Source organism: Neolamprologus brichardi, chromosome 10, assembly GCF_056152115.1.
Source record: "Neolamprologus brichardi isolate AB-2024 chromosome 10, ASM5615211v1, whole genome shotgun sequence".
Taxonomy (NCBI): Eukaryota; Metazoa; Chordata; class Actinopteri; order Cichliformes; family Cichlidae; genus Neolamprologus; species Neolamprologus brichardi.
Genome location: NC_142113.1, coordinates 19126533 through 19143564, shown reverse-complemented (window position 1 = coordinate 19143564; position 17032 = coordinate 19126533). Strand labels below are relative to the sequence as shown.

The window sequence follows — 17032 nt, the reverse complement described above, 5'->3', positions numbered from 1 at the left end:
TTCACAATAAAATGTTCACACATTGTTTTTGGGATTGTTATACATTACATTTTAAATAGTCTCACTTTTCAACACCAATTATAAAATGTTATATTGTTATTATGAGACATGAAACGTTATTGTTTTGTTTGCCATATTTTGGATTATTTTATATGAATTTTAAGTCTATGTTTTCAGCTTTTTAAAACCCCCCACAAAGGATGATTGGGTACTGCCAAGGTTCAAATCTGAATGCTGTTTATTTATTTGCAGAAATTTAAAATTGCATTTTAACTTTTAATAACTTCTTCAATGATTCTTTGATTTCCTGTGTCTGAAGACTATAGATTATTGGATTTAAAGTCAAAGGCATGACAGTGGCCAAAGATAGACTTACAGTCCTTGCATTTGGAAGTATTGTACTCCCAAAGGTAAAGATAAATAGTGCAGGGAGGAAATAAATTGCCACTAATGAAAGGTGACCTGTGCAGGTTTTTAAAGCCTTTAGTCTTTCCCTACATGTAGCAGTTTTTGACAAAGAATAACCAATACAGCAGTAACTTCCCACGATAAATGCCAGTGGAAGCCAAAGAACAAGAACTGATGCCAAATGAGCAATTACACGATTTGGAGTAAGATCATTGCAGCCAAGCCGATACACAGGTCCATGATCACAGAAAAAGCTCTGAATAACCACAGAGTCACAGAAAGAAAGTCTTGTGAGAAGACCAACTGCAGTCAGTATGATAGTAATTGCAAGAAGCCAGAAAAAAACGATCAAAGATAAAATGAGCTTGTGGCTTATTCTCATTTGGTAGTGCAGCGGGTACGTGATAGCCATGACTCTGTCAAAGGACAACACAACCAGATTAAAAGCCTGTGCTGCAAAAAAAGTCAAGCAGAAAAACATGAATGCCAAGCAGTCATTGTAGGAGATATGGTGATGGTTAAACAGAAAAATGTCAACAAGCTTTGGCATCAAAGCAGAGCTACTTAACAGGTCTGTAAATGCAAAGTTCACAACTCCAATATGTTTTGGACCTCTCAATGTATGATCCAAAATTATGACGATCATCACTAGTGTGTTTCCCACCACTGAAAAAATGTAAATAAAGCACAGAAAGACCAAGTAATACCTAATATTAGCTATGCCATTAAATGCACTTATTATGAAATATGCAGGTTTCACAAATGTGGTGTTTTTCCCAACAGCTGAATTTAAAAATTCCATTTGAATAATTTTTTTGTTAATGTTGAATGTTAAAGTTAATGTCCTTTATTTTCTGTTTCAGCAAACCTTGTTTAGTTAAGACTGGCTCCAAATGGAAGCAGAGCACATTTGTGTTCTGTCCCTTATAGTCACTTTGCATTCCCCTATGACATCAAACCATATGGTTACAGCTTTGTGCAGACAATTTAACTAATAGGGATATTACATAATGGTTAATATTTTCTGACTGCCATCCTGCTATCCTGAATTTTTGGTCAATCTCAAACTGACAATACAACTCAACATCATGTTGTTTTGGATTAATTAAAAAGCTGGAAAGGGTACTTTGTGAAAATGTGTGTCCTTTTTCTACTCCTGATATTAATCTAAGATTATCAAATACCGGCTTTGCTGTCCTGCCAAGCTTGCTGTTGGGCACTGTTATTTTGTGTCAATAAGCTCGTAAGTAGCAAATTTAGTTAATAGAAGTCAGTCAATAATGGTAAACGCTAACATGTGTTAAAAGACTCATCAAAGGTAATGTATTTTTTCACAAAACAGAAGAGGATGGATGGCTGGAATGGAAAGATAGATAGATGTTGTGCACTACCTTGGAAGTTTGGAGTGGAGCAGATGTTGTGATGGGCCAACTCACAGTTTTTTTCTCCTCCAGAAGTCAACCACCATCTCTTTTGTCTTGCTGAAATTCAGAAAGAAGTGTTTCTTTCGGACCATTCTACAAACTTCCTCCCCAGATCCCTGTACTCAAACTCCTTCCCACCCCTAATGCGCCCAACCACTATTGTCATCAGAAGATTTCTACAAGTGGCATATTCCACTGTTGTACTGGAAATCTCGCTTAGCAGAAATGGCTGGGTGGTATAAAGGGTACTGAAAAAATATATTTTGTTTTAAAAACATGTTTCTTGCTATGCCACCAGTACCATCCAGGTGAGAGTGACAGCAGCACAGAAAATGAATAATTGTACGCTTCCATTTACTTATTTATTTTTATTTATTTTTTAGTTAGGGCTCCCTTGCATATGTGCACTTACAGGTATAAACACATTTATATTTAAGCATGTTGTTTGTCATGGACAGTATGTTCAGGTTCAGACTGGGTGTAGGACATTCCTCCCAATCACCCCACTGTCCAAGAAAAGTCCCCCAGTATAATAATGGAGCCCCGAAGTGGGGTGACTTTCACCAGCTTACCAAGAACTCCAAGAATACTGGGTCCCCGCAATAGCGACCCTGAGCCTGCTCACTATCACTCACATCCAGCTTTAAGGACACTAGTACATATAACATGATTTGATTCAGCAGGTATAGTGAGTACAGTTAGTGAGTACAGCATGTGTTATACTCAAGTGTTCTTAGTGCAAGTGTTTTGTATGAGTTACAACCTTCTGTCCATTGACCTGATATGTTTAGGCATTTTTCTATAAGTAGTCTCCCAGGATTATTGTTTCCTTTGCTTATGTTTCTTTGTCCTTTGTTACTGGAAGACTGACTGTGATTCTATTACCAGAAAATTACATATTACAGTATGTGAGCTAACACACTTGGTTAGACCGTGCTCTTGTACAGACTGGCGAGATTTTCTTTTCCACCCCTTGAAGAGTACCCAGTGTGTAGAGTCTACACTTTGAGTTTACACTTTGGGTGGTTTGTTACTGGGGATTTATGCTTTAGCAGGAAAACTAACATCATAGCTACTACTAACTGCAAATCACTCAGAAACCCTACAGTGTAATCTGATTACCGGATAGCAATTGGCCTGTTCAGTACTACTGATTCCTCCTGTGCTTTTTAAACTTTTTTTCACCAATGTTTTTTAATTTATTAGTGAGAGAATATGAATTTTCTCATCAATATAAAGAATACGACTCATAGTCTCAACTTAAGGACTCAAAAATTTCCTGCTTATAAAACACCAGCACGTGACCACGAGGAGCAGCTCAAAAGCTGGCCCATTAATGTCTTTACTCAGAGAACCAATGTTAAAATGTAACGACGTGGTCTTTCACTTTTATTAGCCCTGTGTTCCCCCTGTAATCAAACCATGTGATCATATTGTTATAAGTAGAATTTACTCAATCGGGTCGCTACACAATGATTCAGTTTATTTGCCACAAAAAATAACATTTCTGGGTTTCTACCAGTTTAGTCAGTCCTTTACATTATATTTACATTTTTGTTGGAGATTCTTTGAAACACTAATCAAAGGTGGCCTTTATCCACATAGAAGCTTGAAGAAAGAGAAGTTGGAAGGCTTCCTGACATATTTTCATAGCAGAAAATGAGCTATTTAAACAGTCATTAAAATGTATTTCTGTAGTTATATAGTAGCTTTACTGAATCTCACTTTGAAAAAAAAAACAAGCATATGTCATGCTGCAATGCATATTTCTCAGAAAGGCAACCCTTACATTTGGCTAAAGATAAATGTGATTAGTTATCACTATCACCTCACAGCATAAAGATCCCTGCTTTAAATCTAATCTTTCACCTTTCCATGCTTTTCCTGTTTGTGCATGACTTCTCAACAGGCTTTATTTTATTATTAAAATATATTATTATTTTATTTATGATAAACTCCTAAGCTTTCACGTTCATAAACTGACCATAGTTGTGAATAAGTATCTGTATGTCTCTCTGTGTTGCTCCTAACAGTAACAATTACAGTTGCTTAAAAAATTACAAATCACAAATCTTTGCTACATGATGTGTTTTCAAATCAACCACACACTGCCCCGTGAAGTGTGACATTTGTAATTTGGGTTCTATTTGGAAGTACTTAAACATACTTGAACATTTTTATTTTATTTTATATGCAATCCTTAAATAAACAAAGGGGTAAAAATATTCATGCCAAATTTATTCTTACTTTTTAAATTTGACTTTTCTATTTTTGTAGTGTGTTGTGATTCTTCCCTTTAACTTTTTCAGAGATTCTTTGATTTCTCGTGTCTGAAGAACATATATGATAGGGTTCAGCATTGGAGGAAAGACTAATGTCAGAGACAGGTTTATGATTCTGGCATTTGGCTCTATGTTTAAACGTAGAGTGATTAATATTGGGAGGAAATAGATTGCCACTAATGAAAGATGAGCTGTGCAGGTTTTAAAGCCTTTCATTCTTTCTCGAACTGTGGCTACCTTAGCTAAAGCATAGCCTATACTCAGATAACTCAACAAAACAATTGTAAGAGGAAGCCAAAGAATAAGAGCTGGCAAAATCCAAGCAGTTATATCGCTGGGTGTATAGTCATTGCATGCAAGCCGGTATATCTGACCATGGTCACAAAAGAAGCTTTTAATAACGACTGAATCACAGAGGGAAAGCCTTGTAAGAAGGCCAGTTGCAATAAGTACAACAATAATGACAAACACCCAGAAAGAGGCAATTAAACAGAACATGAACTTGTGAGTCACCTTCAGTTGATAATGCAGTGGGTAAACGATCGCCATAACTCTGTCATATGACAGTGCAACCAGATTTAGAGCTTGCATTGAAAGGAATACATAGCAGAAAAACAGGAATGTCAAGCAGTCATTATAGGAAATGTGGGGGTGATTAAACAAAAAGATATCGAGAACCTTTGGCACTATGGCAGAGTTACCTAACAGATCAACCAATGCAAGATTGAAAACTGCAATATATTTCGGTGTTCTTAGATTGTGATCGAAATATATTGCGGCCATGACAGCTGTGTTTGCCAGGACAGAAATAATATAAACAAAAAACAGAAAGGCATAATAATATTTTATATTAGGAATGCCAATAAATCCACTTATAATGAAAAATGCAGGACGCAAAAAAGTGATATTTTTTCCAAATGCAGAATTGAAAAGATCCATTGGCAAAAAGTCTTAGAGTCTTATATTGCCTAAGCTCTGATAATGCAGACACCAGTACTGCACATCATGATTCTGTTATGCAAACTGGAGTACCCCAGAAGATGAAGTTATAGCTGATCCCCTCAGTGTTTCTGTTTATCAAACCAATAGCTAAGCTGGTTTGATAGCTGGTGTGTGTGTGTGTGTGTGTGTGTGTGTGTGTGTGTGTGTGTGTGTGTGTGTGTGTGTGTGTGTGTGTGTGTGTGTGTGTGTGTGTGTGTGTGGTATAAGTGGGATGGGGTGGGTGGGTGGTGGAAGGTAGTTTCACATGTTGTTTTTTTCCTTTGTTTGTTTGATATAGGATTTTAAATGTTCAGCATTTTTCAATAATTCACAACTTGTACTGTGCCAATATGTTACAAAGTGAGAGGTCTGAACTGCCAGAACAATTTAAAACCTGGACTCTTGCTCTATGTAGCAATGCTGTTGCACTACTTGTCACAATTACTCTGTCTGGCAGGCAGTGTATGGGCCCTAATGCAGGAGACAGTATCGATTGCTGCAGGTGGGAAGCAGTCTCTGCAGGCGGTGAGATGTGCAGAGACAGAATATCCCTGGATATTCTGGGACAGCAAATGCCTCCAACAAGCTCAAGCGTGAAACCTCTGATGAACAGGTAGGCATCTTCAAAGCAGTAGTTCTTTCACTAGGCTGAAGTGATACACTATTAATGGGAAGTGGGAAGGAAAAACTCCCTTTTAACAGGAAAGAATCCTCAGACAGAAGGGAAGGTCAGCCATCTGCTGCGACTGGCGGGAGGTGAGCAGAGGAACAATAGACAAAACCAGACTGTAGAAGCAAGCCAGAGACTAATAATAACCAATGATTAAATGCAAAGTTGTGTATAAACAGTCAGTCAAAAAAGATGAGGAAAAAGAAATAGTGCATCACAGGAACCCCCCAGTAGCCCAGGCCTTTTAAGGGTGGATGTAAGGTCACCCACTCCCATTCTATGATATGGTACCATGAGGCCTTTAAGATAAGATGGGTTCAGATTTGTCATGGTCTGGGTGGGTACCTGCAGGTCTCCAACAGCGGCTGCTCCTCCTTTAGGCAGAGATTGGTTGCTCCTCCCTGGCTGACCACCTGTGGGCAATTATTCCGGCAGCATATAAGACCTGCGCACTCAACCGTTCATCGCCTGAGTATCTGCTATCCCCATGTTAGTCAAGTGGAGTGTGATTGCTTTGTCCAGAACCCGTGTGACGACTTTCCTGTTTTTCTTGTCCTCAGAGGTAGCTCCTGGAGTGGAGGTCTCGCCTCCCTCATCCCCGCCTTCCTGGACCTGGGCCACCTGCTGCTGGTACGACGTTGCCAACTGGCCCACCACTCACTTGCCTGCCTCCCCACACCTCGACTGCATCCAGGCCTTCCGCCCCACCTGTCCCCTCCACCTGAAACCAAGTAAGGCAACTCAGTTTAACTGTGGAGGATCGCCGACTGTCTGCTGGATCCCGTTGACTGTGCTATCCTTTCATTACAGTGCCCCGGCCACTTCATAGCCCAGTTTCCACCTCTCCACTGCCTCAGCTGTTCAGCTGCACCCTAGAGTTGTCTAGGTCATCCTTAGTTAACTTAGTTTTTCTGCGCGCCTCTAGTGTGGTGGCGTCGTGTTGTTTTGTTGGTGTTTAAATGTGGGGGGAAATAAACCTTCTGTTCACTTACCTTCTCGCTTCCGGTTTGGTTTCTGCACTTGTGTCCATCTCTGTTACCTCGTGCCGCTCGGCCGTGACAGTATACTCAGGCCTGTTTTATGGACACAGCAGACCCAACCCGTGTAGCGATAAATAAGCAGGGGGCTATCATCGGTAGTCACGAACAGACGCTGCAGTATCTCCTAGCCCAAGTACACACGCTCACAGATGAGCAGGTTAAAATGCAATCCGACATTCAGTCCCTTCAACCCTCGGCGAAGTCAGAACCCGCCGTCAGTAGTTCACCTCAGCCCGTGGCAGATCCCGAGCCCCAGTGAGCTCACTTGTTCTGCGACACAGCTTCCCCGGAGCTGGAGCCATGCGCAGGTGACCCAGGGGCCTGTAGCGGTTTTCTTTTACAGCGTGAGCTGGCGTTCGCCCCGCTCTTTCGTTTCAGACACAGTTCGAGTTTCCTATATAATAGGTAAACTACGCGACCGAGCCCTAAATTGGGCCGAGGCATACCTGAGCGTACACCCGTTGCCGTCTTGTAGCTATGATGCCTTTCTTGGCGAGTTCAAGAAGACTTTTGCTCACCCTATCTCGGTGGGCATTGCAGTTCGGCGGCTGTTAAATCTCCGTCAGGGCTGCCGTAGCATCGCAGATTATTTGGTTGACTTCCACACTGCCGCGGCGGCAGTCAGCTGGCCCAATAAGGCCCTTCAGGGAGTCTATTTTCAGTCGCTGAACGAGGACATGAAGGATCAGCTAGCGTCCCGAGACGAACCTGTCACTTTAAAGGAGTTAGCCTCGCTCACGCTTCGCATTGACAACAGACTGCGGGAGCGAGAGAGGAACTCCAGTACCCGTCAGTCAGTGCGGCGTGCGTCCCTGGTTTTCATTTCCCCGTCGCCGCTTCCGATTCAGCCTTCGGCCACAGTCGCCGTGGAGAGGACTGAATCAGAACCAGAACCCATGCAGATCGGGCGATCGCGGTTGTCCCCGCAAGAGAGGGAGAGGCGTTGTCGCTCTCGCTCGTGTTTTTATTGTGGCTCCGCTGAGCATTTTATTTCCACCTGTCCCGAGAAGGGAAAAGGGGGCGCCCACTGGTAGGTCCGGGGATACGGGTTGGCAGTACCAATATTGATTCTAAGCCCCGTTTTTTTGTTGCCGGTTATGCTCTTGCTCGGCAACCCACACGTCCCAGGCATTAGTCGATTTGGGCGCCGAGCAAAGCCTCATTGATAAGGAATTAGCAAAGCAGCTGAAAATTCCCGTTTTTGAGTTGGACTCTAGCATCCCAGTTAAAGCACTAGATTACCAAGTTTTCTCTCACATCACTCACCACACCTATTACTATAGTCACCTCAGGCAACCATAGGGAGAGACTCCCCTTCTTGACATTCCACTCCCCCAGCACTCCCGTTATCCTTGGTTTCACCTGGCTAAAACTACATAACTCTCATCTGGACTGGGCAGGGCAGAAACTTATAAGTTGGAGCCCGTTTTGCCATGCCAATTGTCTCGTCTCAGCCCCGCCGTCTGACATTGTCGAGCTCGCACATGACGAAAGCGCCAACATAGACCTTTCTGTTATACCTTTGGTATACCATGACTTAAGGGAGGTTTTTAACAAAGACAAAGCTCAATCACTACCCCTGCACAGACCTTACAACTGTGCCATAGACTTGTTACCGGGTTCCACCCTACCTTCAAGCCACCTCTACAACCTGACACGCCCCGAAAAGACAGCCATGGAAAAGTGCATTCTCTGGCCGTGGGCATCATCAGACCCTCCTCTTCACCCGTGGGGGCCGGATTTTTCTTTGTCTGTAAGAAGGACGGCCCTGTATAAATTTTTTGGAGGCTTAATGACATAACAATAAAAAACAAATACCCCTTACCGCTGATCAGTTCCGCCTTCGAGCCGCTCCATGGTGCCTCCATTTTTACAAAATTAGATCTCAGAAATGCGTACCACCTCGTCAGAATCAGGGAGGGCGATGAGTGGAAAACCGCCTTTAACACTCACTTGGGGCACTTTGAATATCTAGTGATGCCTTTCGGTCTCACAAATGCCCCAGCGGTTTTCCAAAATCTGGTGAATGATGTACTGCGAGAATTCCTTGACCGTTTTGTCTTCATTTATCTCGACGACATCCTGATTTTTTCCAAAAACCTGGAGGAGCATCAAACGCATGTCCGAGCTGTGTTACAACGGTTGCTGGAGAATAAACTGTACGTTAAGGCGGAGAAATGCGAATTCCACTCCTTTTCCGTATCGTTCCTGGGCTACATCCTCGCGGGGGAGCAGGTGAAGACAGACCCGGCTAAAATACAGGCAGTCGTGCAATGGCCCATTCCAACGTCCCGGAGGCTTCTGCAGCGTTTCTTGGGCTTCACAAACTTTTACCGCCGTTTCATCAGAAACTACAGCCAAGTAGCAGCACCGCTGACCCGGCTAATGTCTTCAAAGCTCCCTTTCATTTGGGGTCCGGAAGCAGGAACTGCTTTCTCCAAGTTAAAGGCACTGTTTACCTCGGCGACGATTTTAATTCACTCCGACCCCGAGAAGCCATTTATACTTGAGGTGGATGCGTCTGACGTCGGGGTAGGGGCGGTATTGTCACAGCGCTCTGGCACGGTGTCCAAACTTCACCCGTGCGTCTTTTTTCCCGTCGCTTATTGCCCGCTGAGCAGAATTACGACGTGGGTGATAGGGAACTGTTGGCCGTGAAACTGGCCTTAGAGGAGTGGCGGCACTATCTCCAGGGAGCGGAACACCCATTCATAGTGTGGACTGATCACAAAAACTTGACTTACCTTCGTACAGCCAAGAGGCTGAATTCACGTCAAGCTCGCTGGTCCATGTTTTTCAGTAGGTTTAACTTCTCGATCTCTTACCGCCCAGGGTCCCGCAACGTGAAACCTCCGCAAATCTAACACGCAACGCCCGTGTAACTCCCTCCAAGTTGAAAAACGGACACAAGGCGTTCTTGATTTTTACTGGCATTTATTGCACACAGGTGCCACCAACGATGCCTTGAGAACTGTACAAACAACATAAAATAATAAATTTCCACAGTAAATTGTTCTCATAGAGAATAAACAATAAAGCGCATTATTAAACAACATAAAACACTCACAATTTGACCTTTACAAAATGTTAACAAATTACACGTGACTGCCATAAACTCGCCAGTTTTGTCACAAACAAACATCTTATTTTTCCACCACAACATATAAAATACAAATTGCATACCTCATTGGCCGCATTAACTTGCAGGGGTTAATGAAAACGCATCTTGCAGTGTCACTCCTTCCCACAGCTGGAAAACTTCATTGCATGCCTCTACATAGCTCTACCACCAAGTGAGAGAGGAAAGCATGCTGCCCTCTGAAAATATTGTCAACTCCAAACAACAGACTGAACATTGATTCCACCCTGGAAACATTCTGTAAACCCTTTAAATATTTATTTTCAAACCAACAATGTATACATTAAATCTGATATATTAAAATAAAGTATTTTTAACTTATTTATTGTAACTTAAACCATGAAATTATCTTAAACTGCATAACTGCTGCTGACGGCAGCCACAGCCCGGCTGGGTTGTTGCAGCCTCTCTCCATTCCACGGCGTCCCTGGTCGCATATTTCTTTGAATTTTGTTACTGCTCTACCGGTTTCTTCTGGCAAGACCGCAATCCTCCCTGTGATTGACAGATTTTCCAAGGCAGCTCACTTCATTGCCCTCGACAAACACATCCACTGAAACTGCTAATCTGCTAGTTGATCATGTTTTTAGGCTGCACGGGATACCCACTGAGATCGTCTCTGATAGAGGACCGCAATTCACGTTGCAGGTCTGGAGGGCGTTTTGTACATCCTTAGGAGCAAAACCCTGTTTGAGCTCAGGACACCATCCTCAGACTAACGGTCAGACAGAACGCCTCAACCAGGAATTGGAGGCCACCCTCCGCTGCGTCACTGCCTCCAACCCTGCTTCCTGGTCATTGCTATAAACACTGGAAATTAGATTTAAAATATTTTCTTCTTGTAAATGTATTACTCCAGCACAATTGTGTTCACAATAAAATGTTCACACATTGTTTTTGGGATTGTTATACATTACATTTTAAATAGTCTCACTTTTCAACACCAATTATAAAATGTTATATTGTTATTATGAGACATGAAACGTTATTGTTTTGTTTGCCATATTTTGGATTATTTTATATGAATTTTAAGTCTATGTTTTCAGCTTTTTAAAACCCCCCACAAAGGATGATTGGGTACTGCCAAGGTTCAAATCTGAATGCTGTTTATTTATTTGCAGAAATTTAAAATTGCATTTTAACTTTTAATAACTTCTTCAATGATTCTTTGATTTCCTGTGTCTGAAGACTATAGATTATTGGATTTAAAGTCAAAGGCATGACAGTGGCCAAAGATAGACTTACAGTCCTTGCATTTGGAAGTATTGTACTCCCAAAGGTAAAGATAAATAGTGCAGGGAGGAAATAAATTGCCACTAATGAAAGGTGACCTGTGCAGGTTTTTAAAGCCTTTAGTCTTTCCCTACATGTAGCAGTTTTTGACAAAGAATAACCAATACAGCAGTAACTTCCCACGATAAATGCCAGTGGAAGCCAAAGAACAAGAACTGATGCCAAATGAGCAATTACACGATTTGGAGTAAGATCATTGCAGCCAAGCCGATACACAGGTCCATGATCACAGAAAAAGCTCTGAATAACCACAGAGTCACAGAAAGAAAGTCTTGTGAGAAGACCAACTGCAGTCAGTATGATAGTAATTGCAAGAAGCCAGAAAAAAACGATCAAAGATAAAATGAGCTTGTGGCTTATTCTCATTTGGTAGTGCAGCGGGTACGTGATAGCCATGACTCTGTCAAAGGACAACACAACCAGATTAAAAGCCTGTGCTGCAAAAAAAGTCAAGCAGAAAAACATGAATGCCAAGCAGTCATTGTAGGAGATATGGTGATGGTTAAACAGAAAAATGTCAACAAGCTTTGGCATCAAAGCAGAGCTACTTAACAGGTCTGTAAATGCAAAGTTCACAACTCCAATATGTTTTGGACCTCTCAATGTATGATCCAAAATTATGACGATCATCACTAGTGTGTTTCCCACCACTGAAAAAATGTAAATAAAGCACAGAAAGACCAAGTAATACCTAATATTAGCTATGCCATTAAATGCACTTATTATGAAATATGCAGGTTTCACAAATGTGGTGTTTTTCCCAACAGCTGAATTTAAAAATTCCATTTGAATAATTTTTTTGTTAATGTTGAATGTTAAAGTTAATGTCCTTTATTTTCTGTTTCAGCAAACCTTGTTTAGTTAAGACTGGCTCCAAATGGAAGCAGAGCACATTTGTGTTCTGTCCCTTATAGTCACTTTGCATTCCCCTATGACATCAAACCATATGGTTACAGCTTTGTGCAGACAATTTAACTAATAGGGATATTACATAATGGTTAATATTTTCTGACTGCCATCCTACTATCCTGAATTTTTGGTCAATCTCAAACTGACAATACAACTCAACATCATGTTGTTTTGGATTAATTAAAAAGCTGGAAAGGGTACTTTGTGAAAATGTGTGTCCTTTTTCTACTCCTGATATTAATCTAAGATTATCAAATACCGGCTTTGCTGTCCTGCCAAGCTTGCTGTTGGGCACTGTTATTTTGTGTCAATAAGCTCGTAAGTAGCAAATTTAGTTAATAGAAGTCAGTCAATAATGGTAAACGCTAACATGTGTTAAAAGACTCATCAAAGGTAATGTATTTTTTCACAAAACAGAAGAGGATGGATGGCTGGAATGGAAAGATAGATAGATGTTGTGCACTACCTTGGAAGTTTGGAGTGGAGCAGATGTTGTGATGGGCCAACTCACAGTTTTTTTCTCCTCCAGAAGTCAACCACCATCTCTTTTGTCTTGCTGAAATTCAGAAAGAAGTGTTTCTTTCGGACCATTCTACAAACTTCCTCCCCAGATCCCTGTACTCAAACTCCTTCCCACCCCTAATGCGCCCAACCACTATTGTCATCAGAAGATTTCTACAAGTGGCATATTCCACTGTTGTACTGGAAATCTCGCTTAGCAGAAATGGCTGGGTGGTATAAAGGGTACTGAAAAAATATATTTTGTTTTAAAAACATGTTTCTTGCTATGCCACCAGTACCATCCAGGTGAGAGTGACAGCAGCACAGAAAATGAATAATTGTACGCTTCCATTTACTTATTTATTTTTATTTATTTTTTAGTTAGGGCTCCCTTGCATATGTGCACTTACAGGTATAAACACATTTATATTTAAGCATGTTGTTTGTCATGGACAGTATGTTCAGGTTCAGACTGGGTGTAGGACATTCCTCCCAATCACCCCACTGTCCAAGAAAAGTCCCCCAGTATAATAATGGAGCCCCGAAGTGGGGTGACTTTCACCAGCTTACCAAGAACTCCAAGAATACTGGGTCCCCGCAATAGCGACCCTGAGCCTGCTCACTATCACTCACATCCAGCTTTAAGGACACTAGTACATATAACATGATTTGATTCAGCAGGTATAGTGAGTACAGTTAGTGAGTACAGCATGTGTTATACTCAAGTGTTCTTAGTGCAAGTGTTTTGTATGAGTTACAACCTTCTGTCCATTGACCTGATATGTTTAGGCATTTTTCTATAAGTAGTCTCCCAGGATTATTGTTTCCTTTGCTTATGTTTCTTTGTCCTTTGTTACTGGAAGACTGACTGTGATTCTATTACCAGAAAATTACATATTACAGTATGTGAGCTAACACACTTGGTTAGACCGTGCTCTTGTACAGACTGGCGAGATTTTCTTTTCCACCCCTTGAAGAGTACCCAGTGTGTAGAGTCTACACTTTGAGTTTACACTTTGGGTGGTTTGTTACTGGGGATTTATGCTTTAGCAGGAAAACTAACATCATAGCTACTACTAACTGCAAATCACTCAGAAACCCTACAGTGTAATCTGATTACCGGATAGCAATTGGCCTGTTCAGTACTACTGATTCCTCCTGTGCTTTTTAAACTTTTTTTCACCAATGTTTTTTAATTTATTAGTGAGAGAATATGAATTTTCTCATCAATATAAAGAATACGACTCATAGTCTCAACTTAAGGACTCAAAAATTTCCTGCTTATAAAACACCAGCACGTGACCACGAGGAGCAGCTCAAAAGCTGGCCCATTAATGTCTTTACTCAGAGAACCAATGTTAAAATGTAACGACGTGGTCTTTCACTTTTATTAGCCCTGTGTTCCCCCTGTAATCAAACCATGTGATCATATTGTTATAAGTAGAATTTACTCAATCGGGTCGCTACACAATGATTCAGTTTATTTGCCACAAAAAATAACATTTCTGGGTTTCTACCAGTTTAGTCAGTCCTTTACATTATATTTACATTTTTGTTGGAGATTCTTTGAAACACTAATCAAAGGTGGCCTTTATCCACATAGAAGCTTGAAGAAAGAGAAGTTGGAAGGCTTCCTGACATATTTTCATAGCAGAAAATGAGCTATTTAAACAGTCATTAAAATGTATTTCTGTAGTTATATAGTAGCTTTACTGAATCTCACTTTGAAAAAAAAAACAAGCATATGTCATGCTGCAATGCATATTTCTCAGAAAGGCAACCCTTACATTTGGCTAAAGATAAATGTGATTAGTTATCACTATCACCTCACAGCATAAAGATCCCTGCTTTAAATCTAATCTTTCACCTTTCCATGCTTTTCCTGTTTGTGCATGACTTCTCAACAGGCTTTATTTTATTATTAAAATATATTATTATTTTATTTATGATAAACTCCTAAGCTTTCACGTTCATAAACTGACCATAGTTGTGAATAAGTATCTGTATGTCTCTCTGTGTTGCTCCTAACAGTAACAATTACAGTTGCTTAAAAAATTACAAATCACAAATCTTTGCTACATGATGTGTTTTCAAATCAACCACACACTGCCCCGTGAAGTGTGACATTTGTAATTTGGGTTCTATTTGGAAGTACTTAAACATACTTGAACATTTTTATTTTATTTTATATGCAATCCTTAAATAAACAAAGGGGTAAAAATATTCATGCCAAATTTATTCTTACTTTTTAAATTTGACTTTTCTATTTTTGTAGTGTGTTGTGATTCTTCCCTTTAACTTTTTCAGAGATTCTTTGATTTCTCGTGTCTGAAGAACATATATGATAGGGTTCAGCATTGGAGGAAAGACTAATGTCAGAGACAGGTTTATGATTCTGGCATTTGGCTCTATGTTTAAACGTAGAGTGATTAATATTGGGAGGAAATAGATTGCCACTAATGAAAGATGAGCTGTGCAGGTTTTAAAGCCTTTCATTCTTTCTCGAACTGTGGCTACCTTAGCTAAAGCATAGCCTATACTCAGATAACTCAACAAAACAATTGTAAGAGGAAGCCAAAGAATAAGAGCTGGCAAAATCCAAGCAGTTATATCGCTGGGTGTATAGTCATTGCATGCAAGCCGGTATATCTGACCATGGTCACAAAAGAAGCTTTTAATAACGACTGAATCACAGAGGGAAAGCCTTGTAAGAAGGCCAGTTGCAATAAGTACAACAATAATGACAAACACCCAGAAAGAGGCAATTAAACAGAACATGAACTTGTGAGTCACCTTCAGTTGATAATGCAGTGGGTAAACGATCGCCATAACTCTGTCATATGACAGTGCAACCAGATTTAGAGCTTGCATTGAAAGGAATACATAGCAGAAAAACAGGAATGTCAAGCAGTCATTATAGGAAATGTGGGGGTGATTAAACAAAAAGATATCGAGAACCTTTGGCACTATGGCAGAGTTACCTAACAGATCAACCAATGCAAGATTGAAAACTGCAATATATTTCGGTGTTCTTAGATTGTGATCGAAATATATTGCGGCCATGACAGCTGTGTTTGCCAGGACAGAAATAATATAAACAAAAAACAGAAAGGCATAATAATATTTTATATTAGGAATGCCAATAAATCCACTTATAATGAAAAATGCAGGACGCAAAAAAGTGATATTTTTTCCAAATGCAGAATTGAAAAGATCCATTGGCAAAAAGTCTTAGAGTCTTATATTGCCTAAGCTCTGATAATGCAGACACCAGTACTGCACATCATGATTCTGTTATGCAAACTGGAGTACCCCAGAAGATGAAGTTATAGCTGATCCCCTCAGTGTTTCTGTTTATCAAACCAATAGCTAAGCTGGTTTGATAGCTGGTGTGTGTGTGTGTGTGTGTGTGTGTGTGTGTGTGTGTGTGTGTGTGTGTGTGTGTGTGTGTGGTATAAGTGGGATGGGGTGGGTGGGTGGTGGAAGGTAGTTTCACATGTTGTTTTTTTCCTTTGTTTGTTTGATATAGGATTTTAAATGTTCAGCATTTTTCAATAATTCACAACTTGTACTGTGCCAATATGTTACAAAGTGAGAGGTCTGAACTGCCAGAACAATTTAAAACCTGGACTCTTGCTCTATGTAGCAATGCTGTTGCACTACTTGTCACAATTACTCTGTCTGGCAGGCAGTGTATGGGCCCTAATGCAGGAGACAGTATCGATTGCTGCAGGTGGGAAGCAGTCTCTGCAGGCGGTGAGATGTGCAGAGACAGAATATCCCTGGATATTCTGGGACAGCAAATGCCTCCAACAAGCTCAAGCGTGAAACCTCTGATGAACAGGTAGGCATCTTCAAAGCAGTAGTTCTTTCACTAGGCTGAAGTGATACACTATTAATGGGAAGTGGGAAGGAAAAACTCCCTTTTAACAGGAAAGAATCCTCAGACAGAAGGGAAGGTCAGCCATCTGCTGCGACTGGCGGGAGGTGAGCAGAGGAACAATAGACAAAACCAGACTGTAGAAGCAAGCCAGAGACTAATAATAACCAATGATTAAATGCAAAGTTGTGTATAAACAGTCAGTCAAAAAAGATGAGGAAAAAGAAATAGTGCATCACAGGAACCCCCCAGTAGCCCAGGCCTTTTAAGGGTGGATGTAAGGTCACCCACTCCCATTCTATGATATGGTACCATGAGGCCTTTAAGATAAGATGGGTTCAGATTTGTCATGGTCTGGGTGGGTACCTGCAGGTCTCCAACAGCGGCTGCTCCTCCTTTAGGCAGAGATTGGTTGCTCCTCCCTGGCTGACCACCTGTGGGCAATTATTCCGGCAGCATATAAGACCTGCGCACTCAACCGTTCATCGCCTGAGTATCTGCTATC

The 17032-nt window shown here is 41.0% G+C and overlaps 4 protein-coding genes across 4 annotated transcripts; all 4 read right to left on the bottom strand.

Moving 5' to 3' along the window:
* Positions 1-256: 256 nt before the first annotated feature.
* LOC148100910 (olfactory receptor 1E16-like) lies at positions 257-1210 on the bottom strand. The gene has a single exon (XM_087846864.1). The coding sequence runs from the start codon at positions 1208-1210 to the stop codon at positions 257-259; it is 954 nt and encodes a 317-aa protein (XP_087702990.1).
* A 2865-nt stretch (positions 1211-4075) lies between these two features.
* Positions 4076-5053, bottom strand: LOC148100909 (olfactory receptor 1500-like). The gene has a single exon (XM_087846863.1). It carries the CDS (start codon positions 5051-5053, stop codon positions 4076-4078), a length of 978 nt encoding a protein of 325 aa, XP_087702989.1.
* Positions 5054-11069: 6016 nt separating this feature from the next.
* Positions 11070-12023, bottom strand: LOC148100908 (olfactory receptor 1E16-like). The gene has a single exon (XM_087846862.1). The coding sequence runs from the start codon at positions 12021-12023 to the stop codon at positions 11070-11072; it is 954 nt and encodes a 317-aa protein (XP_087702988.1).
* Positions 12024-14888: 2865 nt separating this feature from the next.
* LOC148100907 (olfactory receptor 1500-like) lies at positions 14889-15866 on the bottom strand. The gene has a single exon (XM_087846861.1). It carries the CDS (start codon positions 15864-15866, stop codon positions 14889-14891), a length of 978 nt encoding a protein of 325 aa, XP_087702987.1.
* Between the last annotated feature and the right edge of the window lie 1166 nt (positions 15867-17032).

Excerpts from the sequence above, each read along its gene's own strand:
- LOC148100910 (XM_087846864.1), bottom strand. The coding sequence starts at position 1,210 with ATGGAATTTTTAAATTCAGCTGTTGGGAAAAACACCACATTTGTGAAA.
- LOC148100909 (XM_087846863.1), bottom strand. The coding sequence starts at position 5,053 with ATGGATCTTTTCAATTCTGCATTTGGAAAAAATATCACTTTTTTGCGT.
- LOC148100908 (XM_087846862.1), bottom strand. The coding sequence starts at position 12,023 with ATGGAATTTTTAAATTCAGCTGTTGGGAAAAACACCACATTTGTGAAA.
- LOC148100907 (XM_087846861.1), bottom strand. The coding sequence starts at position 15,866 with ATGGATCTTTTCAATTCTGCATTTGGAAAAAATATCACTTTTTTGCGT.